Genomic DNA, 21,131 nt, shown 5'->3' on the forward strand with positions numbered 1-21,131 from the left:
CATGCCACCACCTCTTCTACTGTCAGGATATATAAAGGGAATTAGTGTTTCCCTATATAACATATTGTGAATATCACTGTAAGAACTTCTGCTGTACAAGCAAAGAGACTCGTAAAGGTGAGCCCAGTATTCTGTCATTTTTCTAAAACATTCTGTAAAATGTTTAGCTATGTTTAATAATATGAGTGCACATAAAACTAGAGTGTATATCAGTTGTATTAGTAAATGAAGCAGCAGCAGGGCTATTCCAAATCAAAATCACATGATTCATGAAAATTAAAAAAAGAATAAAAAGAAGGAGGTTAAAAAACAGAGCTACTATGCTTAAATACTGGAGCATTAAACAAGTAAAATTATGTAGTTTTACTGTATAATACATCTCGAAATCATTAATGTTTTGGCTAATAACACTAGCTTCATCATTCCTCTGCTTTTTTATTTACTTTGTAAGAGGCACTGTGTTTAAGTGTGTGTGTGTGTGTGTGTAATATATAGATAAATAATTGTATTAATGTGCATAAAGAAGCCAAGAAAATATGGAAAAATCTCCAAAAGGCATCAAGTGACAGATTAGACATTCTTTTAATATATATATATATATATATATATATATATATATATATATATATATATATATATATATATATATATATATATATATATATATATATTAAAAGTTAGATTGTAAGTTAGATTGTATTTCCATCATTTACACTTTCAAAAAGCTGAGACCTGATAATGTCATGGATTGTTCCTAATCATCATCTGGATAGACCAGGTGAGGTCAATCTCAAAGGTTTTAAATGCCCAGACTCATCTGACATTGCCCTAACAAATCAGCACCTTGGGTTCTTCTAAGCAGTTGTCAAGAAACCTGAAACTGAAACTAGTTGATGCTCACAAAGCAAGAGAAGTCTATAAAAAGATAGCAAAGCGTTTTCAGATGCCAATATCCTCTGTTCGGAATGTAATTAAGAAATGGCAATCATCAGGAACAGTGGAAGTTAAAGCAAGATCTGGAAGACCAAGAAAAATATTAGACAGAACGGCTCGCAGGATTGTGGGAAAAGCAAGTCAGTCAAAACCAACGTTTGACTGCACGATCCCTCCGGAAAGATCTGGCAGACACTGGAGTTGTGGTACACTATTCCACTATAAAGAGATACTTGTAAAAATATGGTCTTCCTAGAAGAGACATCGTAAGAAAACCTCTTCTACGTCCTCAACACAAAAATCAGCGTTTAAAGTTTGCAATTGAACATATAGACAAGCCTAATGCATTTTGGTAACAAGTTCTGTGGACCGATGAGGTTAAAATATAACTTTTTGGCCGGAATGAGTAAAGGTATGTTTGGAGAAGGGCACAGAATTTAATGAAAAGAACCTCTGTCCAACTGTTAAGCATCGGGGTTGATCAATCATGTTTTGGGGTTGTATTGCAGCTAGTGGCACACAGGGAACATTTTACGAGTAGAAGGAAAAATGGATTCAATTAAATTTCAGCAAATTTTGGATGCTAACTTGATGCCATCTGTGAAAAAGTTGAAGTTAAAGAGAGGATGGCTTCTCCAAATAGATAATGATCCGAAACACACCTCAAAATCCACGGTGGATTACGTCAAGAGGCATAAACTAAAGGTTTTGCCATGTCCTTCAAAGACTCTTGGCTAGCTTTTTTTGGAGTCAGACCTGAGTTTCAGTAGTCATGTCAAAGCAATAACTAAATCAGCATACTATCATCTGAAAAATATTGCAAGAATTAGATGCTTTGTCTCCAGGCAAGACTTAGAGAAACTCGTTCATGCTGTTATCACCAGTAGGGTGGACTATTGTAACGGCCTTCTCACCGGCCTTCCCAAAAAGACCATTAGACAGCTGCAGCTCATACAGAACGCTGCTGCCAGGATTCTGAGCAGAACCAGAAAATATGACCATATCACACCAGTCCTCAGGTCTTTACACTGGCTTCCAGTTACATCTAGGATCGATTTTAAAGTACTATTACTTGTTTATAAATCTCTCAATGAGCTAGGACCTCAATACATCGCAGATATGCTGATTAAATACAAACCCAACAGATCACTCAGATCAGCAGGATCAAGTCAGTTAGAAATACCAAGAGTTCACTCAAAGCAAGGAGAGTCTGCTTTTAGCTATTATGCCAGCCGCAGTTGGAACCAGCTTCCTGAACAGATCAGATGTGCTCCAACAGTAGCCACATTCAAATCCAGACTCAAAACACATCTGTTCAGCTGTGCATTTACTGAATGAGCACTGAGCCACTGTACGTCTGACTGATTGCACCTTATCTTATCTATGCATCATCTTTTATTCTTTTATAACTGTTTTAGTTTAACTTTGTTCTTATCTTTGGTTCATCATTTTATTATTTTTACTTCTCTTTGCAACTTTGTTCTTATCTTTGGTTCATCATTTTATTATTTTTACTTCTCTTTGCAACTGTATATTTATATTTCTTATACATCTGTTGATTATTACATTTGGTTAGGGCTTTCTGACTGGAAGAGATTGGAAAAGGAGAGCAGTGTGCTTTGCTTCTTTCTGCTTGTGGTAGCAGAGAGTTTAAAGAAGCGAACTCAAGAAAGGGGAGGCCCTGCGGGGCAAAGCTAACGTCCCCTACAGGAGCCCGTCTTGGACCGACTTGTAAGGTCCAGGAGACATTGTGAACCTGCTCTATCTTTTCCATCTCAGACAGGAGTACCAGAATTTAGAATCAGGCAGAAAGGAATCTATCTGGAATCAGTTTTTTTTTTTTTTAAATTCTCTTTACAACTGTTTCTATTTTTATTTTGACACATTGTATTCTTTTTCTCATGCATTTTTTATCCCTATTTTAATTCCTTTCTATGTAAAGCACTTTGAATTGCCAATGTGTATGAAATGTGCTATATAAATAAACTTGCCTTGCCTTGCCTTGCTACAAAAAGCATTTACAAGCTGTGATACTTGCCAAAGGGGGCAGTGCAAAGTATTAACTCTTCAGGGTGGCCAAACTTTTGCAGACAGCTTTTTTTTTTGTTTTCTGTTATTTTGAAAGTGTAAATGATGGAAATAAAATCTAACTTTGGACTTTTTTTTTTTTTTTTGGATTTATTATAAGGATGTCTAATCTGTCATTTGATGCATTTTGGAGATTTTTTTCAAGATCTTTTCTTGGCTTCTTTATGCACATTAATAAAAAAATTTACCTGGGGTGCCCAATCTTTAGATCCCCACTGTATGTATATATATATATATATAGAGAGAGAGAGAGAGAGAGAGAGAGAGAGAGAGAGAGAGAGAGAGAGAGAGAGAGAGAGAGAGAGAGAGAGAGAGAGAGATTAAAAATCCGGTCACAGGTGTTATATTCCACACAACATGAAGTTCATTATCAATACAACAGGTGAGAAAAACTCATGGCCCCGAAAAATAGCATATCATCAATTATGTTGTTCCCCAAACATGACCCCTTCTCTGCCAACTTTTTGAACATTTAGTCATGACAGTATTTATTTATTAATTTAAGCATAGGCTTAAATAGAAATTATCAGAAACAAATATACAGCTGAACCGCTTCAACACGTAGAGTTGTTTTTGATTTGTGTATTTTAAGGAATCAAACGAATGGATTGATCTCTCTCATTACGAAAGTGACGTGCTGACACCTGCTGTCTGTTTTAGTTTCATATTAAACGTATTAAGCGTAGCCTGTCACTTCATTGATTCCATTGATTCCATTCATGCCATATTTTTGGATTGACATGGAATCATGGTCAGAGTAGACGAGAGCAAACGTCACGTTCATACTTTTAATAAGGTTGAACAGAATCAACATCCGTAGGCTATACGTATTGTATTTTGGCCATACCACAAGGTGCACATTTACGCACAAATAAATGTAGGAAGAAATAAATGCAGAAATAAATAAATGTAGAAATAATTAAATGTAGAAATAAATAAATGCATACAAATATATAGAAATAAATAAATGTAGAAAGGAATACATGTGTAAATAAATAAAAATAGAAATGAATAAATGTATAAATAAATAAAATAATAAATATATTTGGAAATAAATAAACACATAAATATGGAAATAAATTTTCTTTTTTTGCTTTTCTATCTTCATTTATTTATTTATGATTTTTTACATTTCTTTTTATATTTATCTATTTATTTATGATTTTTTTACATTTCTTTTTATGTGTATTTATTTATTTATTTATTTATGATTTTTACATTTCTTTTTATGTTTATTTATTTATTTATTTTAATATTAGCAGCTTTGACATTCCATACGCAAGACTTAATTCATCAGTTATTTTGAAGAATATCATACTGGGCAAATACATTTTTTAGACACAGACAGATCATGCTGGGTGCCAGAATAAGTTCAATCATGCAAAGCTCCCATGATGCAGTGCAGCATGAATACATAATGAGGCTGAATTATCTTTTTTTATTGCACCATTGTTAATATTCACTTGCTGATTTTTTTTTTATATCTGTGTGATGAATGATGCTGTAGCTCTTTTTTTGTGCATGTTTTTATTTTATTTTATTTTTTTATTCTTTATTATATCTAATTGTTGCTGGAGCTTTTGCTGCAGTTTCAAAATGGTGGTAGAGTGACATAAAAGTCTGCTCATATTTTATGAGTATTTTACCAATGTGTGCACCATTTTTGCCCACAGCCCATTCCAACCCTATCATTGTGTTCATGATATTATAAACAAAAAATGCTGATGATGTTAAACGTCATACAAAAATAGAACCAAAGACAGCCTAAACACAAATAGCATGATCAATAACATCTAGCATTCATGTACAAACTATTCACTAGGACTAGCAAGTGTTGATGGCAGCAATCTTCCATTAAACTATGGCACATTTCAAATTTTCATTATGATTAAAACTAAGAAAAGTAGATATTATATTTAAATTTGACATAAAATGTTGCTATTATATAAATATATAATAGGTCTATAAGAAATTACACTGGCAACATCGTATGTCATCTGCTGAGGAGCCGAGACTGAACTCCCAGCAGTTCCAGCAGTACAGTGTAAGTGGCAGAGGGACGTTACGTTACATACATAACTGAAACGTTCCCTTTCATTCTGTCACACCGTGTAATGTCTGTGACTGATGAATGGGGTCGGCTGTCATCCAGTGCCCTGCGTAAGTGTGAGTGCCCTGTCGTAAGTTCTAGTACAGACGAAGGACTCCCACTTATCACAGGAATACCAAGGTACACTGGGAAGCCTATTCTACATGGAAACATGCACCAAATGCCCGCCTATAGGGAGGACTTAGTGACACACATATGGCCCGAGAGAGGCTGCAAACAGAGAAACTCTGGGGAAACCAGTCGAGTCGCAGGTGGAAATTTTACCCCCAGAGGTGGAAAGCTTACCAAGGGACAGAGACTTACAGTGGAAATACACATGTAGGGGTCACCTCACCTGAGGAGAATATTGCATGTATCCAGTCTGTGGGGAGGAATGGCGAGCAAGTGAAGACACCTGAGTCAGTCTAGCTACCGGCCAGTTCTTGAGGCAAGTACATGAGAAGACAATGGGTCCACTCAGAGGTTATAGATCCTGGCAAATGTGTTGGGTGTTGCCCAACCTGCAGATCTTCAAATGTCTGTTAGAGAGGTGCCATGCACTAGAGGCGAGGAGGAGGCCGCACTCCTAGTAGAGTGTGCCTTCACCCCTAGGGGGCATGGATGACCCTGTGTCTGGTAAGCCAAAACAATCGCATCCACCATCCAGTGAGACATCCTTTGTTTGGTGAGAGCTATCCCTTCAGCTTCCCACCATAACAGAGCTGGTCTTAGGTCCTAAAGCACTGTGTCCTGTCTACATAAGCGTGGAGGATGAGTACTGGACAGAGCAGTGCCAAGGGAGGGTCTGCCTCCTCCATAGGCAGTGCTTGCAGGTTCACTACCTGGTCCCTGAACAAAGTGGTGGGAACCTTGGGCACATATCCAGGCCGTCTCAGGATCACGTTAGAGTTAAGCCTAGTTCAGACTGCACGATTTTCAAACTCGTCAGGTCACTGCTCTTTTCACACTGCATGACTATCTGGGGTATCATTCAGTCACTGCTGTGTTCACACTGCATGATGGATTGGCGACAGAGGGTTTCACACTGCATGACTGTAAAGGAGGAACAATCGCCGACAACTCTCTCTCACAGTTGTGCAAACTACCTTTCCCAACTACACATGCGATGTGACAAGTAAACAACGCATGATCACATGTGCGTCAGACCGGAGTTCTCGCACAAGACTTGAAATTGTTATTTAAAATGATAAACTGAACAAAGTTTGCTTCAAATTGTATGTGCGCTGATTTGTAGAGAAAAAGAAAAAAAAGATTATGGCGGAGTAAATTGTTGGAGAGACAGAGGGAGCAAGGATTGTGTGCTGAAATGAGTGTTTGAGGTAAATAAATAATTTTGTAATGTGCTGCTGCTGCGGCTGGATGTGCACATTTTGGGCTTTGTTTCTGTTTGATAGTATTGTAAATATACATAGACTTTCAGGGTGGAAGGAGACAGCCTTCACTCAAACCCTTCTTGTAAAAAATGTGGGCACAGACCCAATTGGGCATTTCCGGGGGTCTTCTCTGTGAGAAGAGCACTAAGTGACGAAGAGGTTCCACTTCAACGTATAGGCATGCCTCGTAGACGAGGCCCTAGCGAAAATGATGGTTGCCACCATCTAGCCGCCTGGCTAGAGCTTCCCAGGTTGTCCTATTTGGTTGCAAGGACCATCAGGCTCAGCTAAGTGATTCAGTTCTCCTGGTCTCCTCCCCTCTTCCGGGCAGTCTGCTATACCATGGTGGACTCCAATGGAGATTGCTACCTTGCTGACAAAGGGTACAGTCGAGATCGTCCCTCCAGCCAAGATGAAGTCCAGTTTCTACAGCTAATACTTCATTGTACCCAAGAAAACTGGTGGGTTATGACCAATCCTAGACCTGCGCGTCCTGAACCGATCCCTTCACAGGCTTCTGTTTAGGATGTTGACTGCCAAACACCTTTTTGAATGTGTTCATCCTTCCTGAGACCCCAGTCTGGATATGTGCCCAAGGTTCTCACCACTCCGTTCAGGCACATAAACATGCAAATAATTGGTATCAGTATAGGTTATATATATATATATATTTTTAAATGGGTCGACCGCTGGAATGCCCCCTGGTGCACCCTTTTACATTGATAATTTGTTTATTATGATCTTAGAAAAATACAGAAGTTAATGTTTGATTGATTGATTGATTGATTGATTGATTGATTCGTATGACCAATGAAAATAAACTTTCTTTAACAGAAACTTTCAGAGATGGGGAGCAATCAGTCAGTTCTAAAAGCTCATGGCTATGAATTAGTGAGTGGACAAGAGAAGATGATACTGGTGAAAAATGAAGGTGGTGATCAGTTTGTCATTAAAACGCTGAGAGCTAAAAAGGTAAGATGCACACTGTGTTTCTAATGATATTTTAATGGAAATACAGACGTTCTGATACACACATATCTGTTTGTTTTTAGGAAGATGTATCAGCATTTCTCCAAAAGCTCAATCATCCACACATCGTCCCTCACAAGGAAATCATCAGAGGTTAGAAGAAACTTCAAAAGTCCCATTCTGTTAACACATCTTAAGCTATATCCAGAGCTCTACAGTATTCAAACCTAGGCGTAAATATTACTAAATAACTGCAATAATTTTTAAGCACACTGTAATAAATGAATCTGCTTTCAGATCGTGACTGCTTGTATCTTCTGCTGGAGCACAGTGAGGGTGGAGATCTCGCTGAGTTAATCAAACTCAAAATGGAGGGAAAGGTTACATTTTCTGAGGTATGTATGTAGATATAGAGATGATGAAATTGAACCCATTACCATGACTTAGGAAGTTAAACTCTTAAACTGACAGTTGACACCATCTAAAGAAGAGACAAGGAGCCTTATTTATAAAAACGATGATGTTAACATGATTAGCATGTTGTTAGCATAATGCTAACATGATTAGCATGTTGTTAACAACATGATTAGCAAGTTATTAGCATCATGCTAACATGATTAGCATGTTGTTAGCATTAGGTTAAAATGATTAACATGTCGTTAGCATGATGCTAACATGATTAGCATGTTGTTAGCATGATGCTAACATGATTAGCATGTTGCTAGCAACATGATTAGCAAGTTGTTAGCATTATGCTAACATGATTAGCATTTTGTTAGCATGATGCTAATATGATTAGCATGATGCTAGGGGTTTTTTGGTGGTTGCTAGGCAGTTTGCTAGGGTGTTCTAGGTGGTTGCTAAGCGGTTGCTAGGCGGTTGCTAAGGTATTCCAGGTGGTTGCTAGGCGGTTGCTAGGGTGTTCTGGGTGGTTGCTAGGGCGTTGCTGGGTGGTTGCTAGGCGGTTGCTAGGGTGTTCTGGGTGGTTGCTAGGGTGTTGCTAGGTGGTTGCTAGGGTGTTCTGGGCGGTTGCTAGGGTGTTCTGGGTCGTTGCTAGGGCGTTGCTAGGTGGTTGCTAGGTGGTTGCTAGGGTGTTTTTGGTGGTTGCTAGGCGGTTGCTAGGGTGTTCTGGGTGGTTGCTAGGCAGTTGCTATGGTGTTCTGGGTGGTTGCTATGACGTTGCTATGTGGTTGCTAGGGTGTTCTGGGTGGTTGCTAGGCAGTTGCTATGGTGTTCTGGGTGGTTGCTATGACGTTGCTATGTGGTTGCTAGGGTATTCTGGGTGGTTGCTATAGAGTGGCGGCATCCCATAATGATACTCCAAAATGACCTTGCCACTACGAATTATATAAACCAACCCCCATGTCTCTGTGATTTTCTGATGTAGAGATCTGAACAGTTGCTAGGGTACTCTGTTTGGTTGCTATGTAGTGGCTTGGCACCATCCCATAATGATTCCCCAAAATCCCCTTGCCAGTATGAATGATATAAACCAACCCCCGTGTCTCTATGATGCTCAGATATGAAGATACACACTGTGGATTTGGGTTGTTAGGGTGCTTGATTGTGGTTGCTAGGGCGTGGCTAGGAAGTGATGAAGGTGATTTGTTATTGGCTGTTGATGCTCTGAGTCAAAGAAACCAACCCTCAAGTTTCTATGACACTCCTATCCAGAGATATCCCTTTGATTTTTTCAATGGAAGTCTATGGGATCGGTTGCTAGGGAGCTCTAAACGGTTGCTAGGGCGTGGCTTAATAGCATCATCATGATCCTGAGATAGTGATTGGTTGTCTGAGTAGATTGGGCCCACCCCCTTGTGTCTGTGACTCTGTGAAGCAGAGCTACGCTCAATACAATATCCCTATGGGATTTACATTGAATGAGAAACACATGTGTTTGATGGGATGACCCTCCTCATTATAAGTCAATGGGGCTTTTTTGCGATTTTTGGGGAGCTCTAGCACCCCAGCGGTACAACTTACACCCCTTTGAGATGTGTGTGCTGAGAGATCCTATCAGGATCTTCAAATTTCGTGTAATGTGTGTGTCTACGAGATCCTCGCTCGGAGCTACGAGGGGTCAAAGTTTTGCCCCATCAATCGTCTATGGCACTTTTGGGCTACGTTTGCACCCCTGGGGTGGACACCGCACCCCCGATCCCTTAGAAGAGAGAACACACCATTCCCGTATAGGCCGCCGACTTTGGCTATTTAGTGGGTTTTTGCTTTAAGTTTATTTTATTTGTTAATAAATATATATATATATATATATTTTTTGCACTTGTATCCTCGCACCAGTTTTTTTTTTGTATCAACCGTAACAATAACTTGTTACTTACTGTCACTTTATTTATATTACAATCAAATAATCGGTTTATCCAGCAAACATTCAGTATTGCAAGAGGTTCAACCCAGCGCTTAGGTAGAGTTAAATAGTCCATAATAGGTGCTCTTGGAAAAGGAAAACATCCAATGACATAAAAAGGCAGGTTCAAGGTACTCAGTCGGATGTAAGTCAGGTTGCTTTGCCCTGAAGCAACCATTTGTTGTTCGAAACATGTTGGCTTGTATTTTTAAAAATTACTTAAGCCATACCAAATAAAGGCTGTTTAATTAATTCCTTCTCCTCCGTTTACGTCTGACTGAGTGCCTTGGACCTGCCTTTTTTATGTCATTAAACATTCAGTACTGGTTGTCTATCTCTTCAGAAAGGATATTTTATCTGGACACAGAGAAATATCTCTTTCTTAAGCCCTATTCGGACGGGATTAGTTTAAAGGGGGGGTGAAATGCTGTTTCATGCATACTGATCTTTTTACACTATTAAAGACTTGGAATCCCATACTAAACATAGACAAAGTTTCAAAAGTTAAGGTGGACGTTTGATGGGAGTATTTCTTTGTCAAAAATACTACTTCCGGTTAGTCATAAGTTTCGGCAAGTTTTTTGCGATCATGTTAATCGTTAATGATTAATGCCCCCTTTGACGTTAATGGGGGCGGAATTTCCTTGTATGGGCCTTACGGACAATTCTACCGGAAGCGCGTGAGAGACAGAGAGGGAGAGAGAGAGAGAGAGAGAGAGAGAGAGAGAGAGAGAGAGAGAGAGACAGAGAGGGAGAGAGAGAGAGAGAGAGAGAGAGAGAGAGAGAGAGAGAGAGAGAGAGAGAGAGAGAGCGAAAGTAACAGGCTATGCCCATCAAAGCGCTGGCTCGTAGGCTGCGCTGCACAGGTGATGTGCACATAACAATGTCACCAAAAAAGTGCGTTTTTGGTTGCCAGACCAAGACAGTCCTGCACAGATTCCCCAAAAACCCCGCGGTAAGGCAACAGTGGATGGAATTTGCTTTTCCGGATCAGCAACTGAGTTGCGCGAATGTTTATATCTGTTCGCTGCATTTCGGTGCCGACTGTTTCATAAACAAGGCCCAGCTCGACGCCGGATTTTCCCGATCGCCTAATGCTGAATGATGGAGCAGTCCCAACGATAAAGGTCCGATCACGTATAGTTAATTGATCAATGGAGCATGCGATGTGTAGTGCGTGTACATTTGTTTAGCTGGCCACTATATGTGTAACTTTATGTTTGTGTATTGTAAAAGCACTCCAAACAACAATACACAAAGAGGGGGGAAATACGTTGAACTAAATAAGTGCGCTTCTTCATTCAAATGCGCTACTATTCCGTGTCTTTCTATGTAAACACTAGCCAAAACCAGTCAAACCACGCGTAAACACACACACACACACACGTGCACAACTGCACTTCCCACATGTACACCTTCAAAGACAAAAATACGACGATATAATTCAAGTATAAATATGTAAATAACACAAGTCGCTAAGCATATTATATAGTTAGTGTATAACTTGTACCACATAGAGACGTCCTGCTCTAGTCGTTTTTGCTGCTGCTCCTGTTCAACTGCAGCCTCTGGGTCTGATTCCGGATCATAGATGTATGGCTGTATCTGATTAAAAGCCATATTTTTATTTTGAATAAAGTTTTTTTCCCGCTGTTAGGGATGACACAGCTTTACGACACACTCGACTCAACACAATAGCAGCGGCGCGCACACGTCATTATTTACCTCCGCTCACACGATACGGAGAGGTTTATTTTCGGAAAGACTCGGAACAGCGCATCTTTCTTATATAATTATTAAAAAAATAAAGACTTTTCAGAGATATGCAGGATGCAATGCTACTCTATAGGTACTCAAGATTGACATGACACTGACTGAAACTGAGTGTTTCACCCCCCCTTTAACATGGGGACATGGGGGTAAAGTCATTTTACCTCAGGACGTCTTTAATATTAATGGCCAATTCACAAGGGATAAGACATCTCATGCTGCGTTCCACTCCACTTTAAGAGACCCACTTGGAAACTTCCCTAAGCACTTCCCTTGGGGGAATCCCTGCCGCCATTTTGAAGTGCGTTCCACTTCGTGAAGTGGACAAGGGAAGTTTGTATGGACAGACCCTTGCTCCCTCGATTTTGACCTAGTGAGCGAGTCTACTTCATATGTACACTTCAGACAGCTTCATACACCACAATGCAACGCGACTGTGACGTCACCACGTATCGTATTTAATTTACCCCACCACAAACAACTCTATGATATTTTTAAAAACATTTAAACAACCCAAACACATCCATATACGTATAGAATGCTGCATTAAACAATTAAACAAAAAAAAATAATAATAAATCAACTCCATAGTGGATTCCAAGTGATCAAGGGCTTAGGGCGTTCCAGTTCAGTCCATTGCAAAGTTTCTGCCAGTAGTGGGCACTCATGCAACGTAAGCAATGACGCACATCCAAGTGAACGAGACGGAGGGAAGTTCGCGAGTGAAGGGCATGATAAAAATGAACTGGAACGCAGCATCAGTAAAACTAGCAGAAGTGGGAGGAGTAACTCGCTTTACGCACAACGGTATCCTCCGTGTCATCATGTGCGTATGACGCTGCTGTTATCATGTGAGCAAACACTATAGGCTTGTTCGATTTCACCCAGCAATGCGCAGACCGAACGGCGGCTGACTTAAAGCAGTGCATGCCGATTAGAAATGTTGTCCGACTTGAGACAGCGCCGACATCACGTGACTGTGACGTATGTCAACAAAGTACCGCGAGAGCGATTCGAGAGCAGCCGGCTGATGCAGCCGCTGCAGATTCTCAAGGGGGACTGCAGGAGGCTGCTCGAGCTCTGATGACGACACAGCTGATCCACGATTGGCCGATTCGCCGTATGACAGCGATCACGTGCGTTTCGTGTTTATTCTAAAAACTTATGTCACACTAATGCTCACAAATAATTTATTTATAACAGTAAAACCTCTTTTCATGTAGTCGTGATGTTATATTGTCATGTTTATCAAACTAAAACTGATAAAAACCGTTGACAACACTTCATTGATAGTGTATGTTTATATGTTGAACTTTAATCTTGTTCAAATAGACGCTTTATTAAGCAGTACATAAAGTGTTGCATGAAAATGTCATTTGAAACATCTGTGTATTTGAGAAATATTGCATTTATTTAACTTCAGCTGTGATAAAGTTTGAAAACGCAGTGCAAGCGTCACCACGGGAGGTATAAAGTGTCCGACTTCACGTCTCCGTCTGCAGCTCCTCCCCGACTGCACTCGGCTACTCTCGCCGATCGCATGCATCCAGCCGCAGCCGATGTCGAACACACCTAACATAAGCGCCAGTCTGAACTCCGTCTCAGGCTATATATGTGTGTTTTAATAAACAGTTATGTCCAGTCTAACGATTCTGATTGGATTGTGTTGGTAATAGACACTTTCCTAGAGCTAAAATAAAATTATTTTTGCTTTAAATGATATGCGGAAAATACTGGATGTTTGACACAGAGTTGTCCCAACACCTATAACGCAACCGACTGCTTCAAGCACCTCCATGCTCGCAAAATGCACTTTTTAAAAAACGTTTAAACCGGAAATGACAGATTTTTACCATACATTTTTACAGTGGGTCTATTCGAACGGGATTAGTATTACCCGAGGTCATTTTTCCGGACCTTTTTACAGAAGGTAAAAGTCTCGGTAATCTTCACTGACATTGTCCGTAATGATTACCGAGATGGCACATTCGGACGAGACTAAAATCACAGAGAACCTCTGGTAATAATTATTTTACCCCCATGTCCCCATGTTAATCTAATCCAGTCCGAATAGGGCTTTAGTGTAACCCTCCTGTTCGAACTGCCTGCTCCAAGCAGGACTTGAACCTGGGTCTGCCACTTTGAGAGTCGGGCACTCTAACAAGGAAGGTAAAGGCTGCAACCTCTAGCGCAGTGGTCTCAATCTCAATTCTTGGAGGGCCACAACTCTGCAAAGTTTAGCTCCAACCAGCTTCAACTCACACCTGCTTGTATGTTACACTCACCCCCTTAAACCTCACTCCTATCCGGATCAACGGCACCAATGTAACCCCTTCTGTTGTCCCTGAGGAAGGGAGTCCCAAGCGGGACTCATACCCTAGTCCAAAAGCCCACTTTCTCCTTCCTGTTCGCCTCCTCAATTGTTTGCTCTTTTGGTGGGGCAGCCATTTAAGAACCGGCGAAATATAGTCATATTTGTTACACTTATGAATAAGCCTAGCCGCAACATTTTGGATTAACTGTAAACGAGCAATTTGAGAGCTTGCTATGCCACAATATAAAGAATTGCAGTAGTCAAGCCTAAATGTGATAAATGCGTGAACAGCCATTTCCAGAGTTTTAGGTGTAAGAAAGCCTTTGATTTTTGACAGTAGGGGAAACTGGTAGAAACTTGAACTGATCACAGACAAAATTTGTTTGTCAAATATTAAATGCTGATCAATTAGAACACCTAGGTTCCGCACTCCTGGGGATTTAAAATACGATAGACTCTTTAGATCAGGGCTTATACACTGAGAGTTTTCATTTGGGCCAAATACAATGACCTCCGTCTTGTCTTCATTTAGAAAGAGGAAGTTTTTGGCAAGCCATGATTTTACCTCCTCTAAGCTTAGAAGAAGAGAATTTAAAGCTATAGAGTTGTATATTTGAATTGGAATGTAAATTCGGGTATCGTCCGCATAGAAATGAAGTGATACACCATGTTTCCTTAAAATATCACCCAGAGGTAGCATGTAGAGAGATAAAAGGGAGGGAGGTAAAATAGAGCCCTGAGGAAGACCACAGGTCAGAGGTGCCACAGTACTGGAGAAATTACCCAATTTAACTAAAAACTTCCTTTCAGACAGGTATGACTGAAACCATGTCAGAACTGAAGCTTTTAGACCCACACAAGACTCTAGTATTGATAAAAGAGTATGATTGTCAATGGTATCAAAAGCTGCCAAGCGATCTAAAAGAACAAGAACCAAGGTATCTCCAGAGTCAGTGGAGAGATAAATATCATTTAATACTCTCAGAAGGGCAGACTCAGTGCTGTGAGCAGATCTAAAACGAGACTGGAAGACCTCATAGATACCATTCTGTGACAAAGTGTTGGAGTTGTTTTTTTAGAACTGATGGATCTGGTGCGGACTTCTTAAGAAGAGGGGTGACTGTGGCCACTTTAAAATGAGCAGGATCAGAACCTATTTTGAGACACTTATTAATAAAAGAGACCATCCCTGGCCCAACTGAATCAATGATTTGTTTTTAAAATGTTGGGTGAATGATATCATATGGACAAAGTGCCGGTTTGATCTTGACAATCACGTCCTTCAGTGTCTGGAGGTTAATAGGTTCAAAAACCTTCGAAAACAGAAGCAGGTGACAAGCTAGGAGGAACGGTTAAATTAAAGCAGACACTAAGGCTGCATTTACACTGCAGGTCTTGATGCACAATTCTGATTTGGTGACTATATCCGATTTTTTTGATGACCAGCTTACATCATCTTTTCAAAAGCGACCCGTATCCGATATTTGCATTTACACTGTACACTGGGAAAACAGCCCTAGACGTTCTTAACCGGTGAAAGGAAGTAAAACAGTGTGATATGTAATGGACGAGACAAAATGATTGCACAATGTTTTGCTGTCTGCACTGTTCCACACATCTTTAAAGTCTGCTAAATATTTCTCTCTTAAGGCGGAAAAAAAGAGGAGAGCCCTTGACAGGGTTGCCAGGTTTTTCATAACAAAACCAGTCCAATTGAATCTCAAAACGGTGTTAAAGTAGCCCAATTCCGCATGAAAACCGCGGACTTGGCAACACTGGATCGCAGTTTGTGTCCACCTGAGTTGACGTCATTCACCTCCGTCCTTTTTTCAATGAGGTACGACTCGCATTTACTGGGGGATATCCGATCTGTCCGCTTACATGGCAGACGCTGATGCACACATCCGAATCATATCGGATTTATTACCACATATGAGTGAGGCCTGAATCTGATCTGAGGATATCGGAATTCATCCGTTTTTTACAGCTTACACGTTCACATGTCAGATCCGATCTGTGCCACATGAGAGGGAAAAAATCGGAATTGGGTCACTTGAACCATGCAGTGTAAATGGGGCCCAAGTCTTAAATTTGTGATTTTATCAATGAAGAATTTGGAAATCCTCACATAGAGCATCAGAAGCAACAGAACATGTATTAATGGATGGATTCACAACAGATTGGCAACAGATTGACAGAAAACAGGGTCTTTGGGTTAGAATGATTAGATTCAATTAAATTTGAAAGATAGGCAGCTTTTGCAGACTTGGCAGCATTTTGATAAGAAGTTAGAGAGTCTTTGAACAAAAGGAATGAGGCAGGTAGCCTTTCTGCAAATTTGTCTTTGATTACGAGGGACTTCAGATCAAGTTTTGCCACCTGGCAGATTTAGTTTTGCACTTATGAGGTTTAAGAGGAGCAGTCACGTTTGCTACCTTTAGCCAGGCAGAGTTTAACATGTCAGGTGATGATCAGTATCCAGATCATCAAATGGATGATCCAAATGCAGGTGCGAGCATAGTTCATTAAAACACAGATCAAAATATGTGCTAAACTGTGTAGAATAGAATCGTGACAATGTAACAGGAGCAAAAGTGGGTTGACTGAGCTCCGGAAGGGATGGTGAAAATAAAATTGGCTTATGATCAGAAAGTGGAAAATCAGAGAGCACTATGTCCGTGACATCAAGCCCATAAGAAAGAACAAGGCCCAACGTGTGGCCCTGAGAGTGAGTGGAGTTTTTGATCCACTGTGATAAATTAAAAGCATCTAACATGTTAACAAACTCCTGCGAGAAGGAATTTGACAAACTGCAGACATGGATATTAAAATCGCCGATCAGTAGAAAGCAGTCAAAGTTTGTAGCAATATTTACGATGAGTTCAGTAAATTGCTGTATAAAATCCTTAGTGGAGTGAGGAGGGCGGTAGACCACCCCTAAACAGACAGGGCCATTCCAGTCGAGGTGAAGAAGATGAACTTAAAAATTGGATGAGGCTGTTACAGGAACAAGCCGGCATTTTGAAGAAAGAGTTTTTTTAGGATTGTTATTAGCCTACCCCCACGACCACTAGGATGAGGAGAATTTTTAAAAAAGTACAATTCGCTGGGATCAGTTCAGAGAGTGAGATCACCAACCTTTATCCAGGATACTGTGATGAACATGAAATCCAGCTTATGAGATGAGTAGAAGTCATTATATATAGTTCAATATATAGGTCTTATTCACCACAGAGCGGGCGTTTATTAGAGCCATCTTAGGCGGAGGTAAAGTTACAGGAGAAGAAGACTCTCGTCTCAATGAACGCAGGTTTTCAAAATTAACTCCATGCTGTCGGTAGCGGAGGCCACCTCTGTGAAGATCAGCCCGAGCGACAGGACTCAGGTGAAGGGGGAAAACAGGACAAAGCCACTGTTAGACCTCAGCCAGTGGACTGCAAACATCCGCACACAGATTGGAGAACAAACCGGCTCGTAAATGCGATCTCCGTTTAGCGATGTAGCCTCCGCGGCTGCCACGTTTCCTCCTCCGCTTTCTCCGTGAAGGGTTAAGCGGCCAGCGTCAAATGTCATGCGGGATGATCGCTCTGAGTGACTTTTGCTATTTGAAAACAGTGTGATCCACATCCGCTGAATGAGAGTATGTGAGTGAGCAAAATGTCTAGAAGAAATTGACGATCGTATACTCGAAGCGTATCACAGGTTAAAAATATAGCAGACAGCCAGAGAAGAAAACATGAGACCAGTATGTGGCAAGCCAAACACATCAGCACCATCTTCTCCCACAACAGGTACTTGGCCACCAAAAAAAGGGAAAGTGCAGCCTCTGTGGGGAATCATCCCATCTCTACAGAAATTTGAAGAGCAAAATATGGAGATGTGTGGGCGTGTTTGCATGTGCGGAAAACCCTTATATGGAGATGTGTGGGTGTGTTTGCATGTGCGGAAAACCCTTATGTGTAGATGTGTGGGCGTGTTTGCATGTGCGGAAAACCCTTATATGGAGATGTGTGGGTGTGTTTGCATGTGCGGAAAACCCTTATGTGTAGATGTGTGGGTGTGTTTGCATGTGCGGAAAACCCTTATATGGAGATGTGTGGGCTTGACTGTATGTGTGGAAAACCCTTATATGTAGATGTGTGGGCGTGTTTGTATGTGCGGAAAACCCTTATATGTAGATGTGTGGGCATGTTTGTATGTGTGGAAAACCCTTATATGGAGATGTGTGGGTGTGTTTGGAAAACCCTTATATGTAGATGTGTGGGCATGTTTGTATGTGTGGAAAACCCTTATATGTAGATGTGTGGGTGTGTTTGGAAAACCCTTATATGTAGATGTGTGGGCGTGTTTGTATGTGTGGAAAACCCTTATATGGAGATGTGTGGGCGTGTTTGTATGTGCGGAAAACCCTTATATGGAGATGTGTGGGGCGTGTTTGTATGTGCGGAAAACCCTTATATGGAGATGTGTGGGCGTGTTTGTATGTGCGGAAAACCCTTATATGGAGATGTGTGGGCGTGTTTGTATGTGCGGAAAACCCTTATATGGAGATGTGTGGGCGTGTTTGTATGTGCGGAAAACCCTTATATGGAGATGTGTGGGCGTGTTTGTATGTGCGGAAAACCCTTATGTGTAGATGTGTGGGCATGTCCACATCTAGACGCACCCTAGCGGCAGCAAATCTAATCTGCCTTGAGTATCGTCTAGCAACTCTCAATACCCTTCAGAGCTGTAAAAACTGAACTCTGGTCAGGCCAATCACACAATCACATTGTATATAGAGTCGGTGGGTGGGGCTTAACATAATGCAGGCTGAGTTGCGTTTGCGTGCTTCTAGTAAACACAGAAACTGGCGAACAGCGGTCTTTCGAATCAGCTTTGACCGCGACTCTGGAAGACTTGGAGGTAAGCTTTTCTCTGAGAAAAGAATAAAGAACAGCACTGAAGTCATTCTTAAGAAGGGAAGATGTGTTCGGAGTTTTGCTGCACGGATACGGCGAAAGTTTAATCTGTCAGCGAGCTCTGTTTTACCTTCATTGCTCTGGTTGGTGCTATCCAATTGTATGCATGCTGTGCAGAGGGAGTTTGAAAGACAACCGTTTATCCGCCCCTCGGATTGAGCTGTCAATGGTGAGTTTACAGACCAAACATCTTGATGTGGGTCTGGCTTGTCAAGCTACTTATATAGAGATGTGTGGGCGTGTTTTATGCAAATAACTAACCTGCACGTGGCCGCTTTTCTAGAATTCTCTACATTCACTAACATCATTTAAGTGTGCACAAACGTGCTGTGAATTTTTTTTTTTTCTGAGAATTTCTCCTGTGCGTACAAAAAAATAAAATAAATAATAATTCCACGCAATTATTAATGAATGAGACCCAATGAGTGTCCTGGGTATGAGTCCAGCACTTGATGAGTGTGGTAATGAGGTCTAGTTACCACTAAAAGGAGAGTGACCAGATGTGCTGGTGACTGTCTGCCATAAACTTTTATGTAAATACTGAACATGAGTTATGATTTATAATATTATTCTTTCTCCTTAGAAATACAGAAGAATGGCAGTAATGTTTTCCACATTTGTAATTTGACATTTGATACAGTTACAGATTCTGGACTGGACTGTGAAGATCTGCATGGCATTAAAACACCTGCATGATCAACAGATCATACATAAAAACCTGCAGCCAAAGGTATGAATGCTATTCAGTTAAGGGATACTCCACCACTTTTTCATATTAAACTATGTTATTCCCTTAAAGGAACTGTATGTAAGAAATGTATTTCAATTAATCATAAAATGGCCCTGATTTGTCACTAGACATTAAGAAATCATGTTAATTTCAAATACTTATCACTGACAACAGTAGTCCGGCCAGGATATTGTCATTTAAAAGTTGTTCTTGCAGCCCTCAACTGATGTTGACATCTTGAGTTTTGGCCTGAAGCTCTGCCCTCCACCGATCTACCAATCACAAAGTCAGTAGTGTTTCTGCATCTGGGTTGCCAGATCTGCTCTAGGTCCCACAGCTGCAGATCTACAAACGTTCCTGCTGATCCTGGAGCATATCTGGCCCTGGAGCATATCTGGCAACCTCGAGTCAGGGGAAGGGGGGATAAACCTGCAGTACCAGTTTTGGCCACAATCTTACATACACTTCCTTTAACTAAGACAAGTTGATACATATCTCTCTTTTCTTAGTGCATGCACTTAATCGCTCTAACTCACGGTGACATTATGATAGCATTTAGCTTAGCGCACTAAGCCCAGTTCATTCATTAGGTACAAAAAACAGAGATCAAGTTAGAAGCGACCAAACATTTTCCCTATTTAAATACAGTTATATACGAATAGTTGAACGACCAAGTATGGTGACACAAAATAAAACGTGATACTTTTCTAAGCAGATTAAAAAGGAGAACTATAATGTATGGTGACACAAAATAAAACGTGACACTTTTCTAAGCGGGATTAGTCTGAGTATGCATTTCTTAGGATTTTTTTCAAAATTTGGGATTCAGCTTAACAGGTTAAAATAGAGAACTATAATGTATGGCGGAGTAGCACTTCTGAGAGTACTTCGACTCGGCGCATTAAAAAGTCATGCCTGAAAAATCCTCCCTCAAATCTCCCCCTCACTTTCTCATTTCTGTCAATAGGAGGTGAGGATTTTTCAGGCATGACTTTTTTGCGCTGAGTCCAAGTACTCTCAGAAGTGCTATTCCGCCATACATTATAGTTCTCCTTTTTAACCCGCTTAGAAAAGCGCACCAGAGACATTTAAGACGAGATGAGACAAGAGAGGAATGTATCAACGCGTCTTAGTTAGGGGAATAACATAGTTTAATATGAAAAAAAAAACGTATCCCCGAGTATCCCTTTAAATATGGCATAAAATAAAGTTTTCTAAATGCATGTTTATATATAAACAATAAAAACATAAAAAACATAACATAAAAAAACAAACATAAAACCATGATATTTTATTTACAGAGCTTAGAGTGAACAATAAATTAAGGAATATATGTTCAAAATCAAAATCAAAATACCATAAATAAACTTTGCTGTAAAATGCCTTGGGCTCTACTGCACTTTTAAACACAGTAAAGTTTGTTGCAGTGTAATATGATTTACTAAATGTTTATGCATTTAAGTAATTTACTTTGGCCTGCTTCATTCTGCTCTAAAGACTGATTAACATTAGAGCAGC

At 40.4% G+C, this 21,131-nt stretch overlaps 2 protein-coding genes across 2 annotated transcripts in view; one reads left to right on the forward strand and one right to left on the reverse strand.

Moving 5' to 3' along the window:
- LOC137080903 (uncharacterized) overlaps positions 1-21,131 on the reverse strand; it is a 470,496-nt gene that overhangs the window by 325,968 nt on the left and 123,397 nt on the right. The window lies entirely within an intron of this gene.
- LOC137074054 (uncharacterized) overlaps positions 7,344-21,131 on the forward strand; it is a 29,113-nt gene continuing 15,325 nt past the window's right edge. The window contains exons 1-4 of the mRNA XM_067442779.1: positions 7,344-7,476; positions 7,557-7,626; positions 7,771-7,868; positions 19,524-19,613. Coding sequence (XP_067298880.1) covers positions 7,351-7,476; positions 7,557-7,626; positions 7,771-7,868; positions 19,524-19,613 — 384 coding nt within the window. The 5' untranslated portion in view covers positions 7,344-7,350. The remainder of the gene's footprint in view (positions 7,477-7,556; positions 7,627-7,770; positions 7,869-19,523; positions 19,614-21,131) is intronic.

Source organism: Pseudorasbora parva, chromosome 1 (assembly GCF_024679245.1).
Source record: "Pseudorasbora parva isolate DD20220531a chromosome 1, ASM2467924v1, whole genome shotgun sequence".
Taxonomy (NCBI): Eukaryota; Metazoa; Chordata; class Actinopteri; order Cypriniformes; family Gobionidae; genus Pseudorasbora; species Pseudorasbora parva.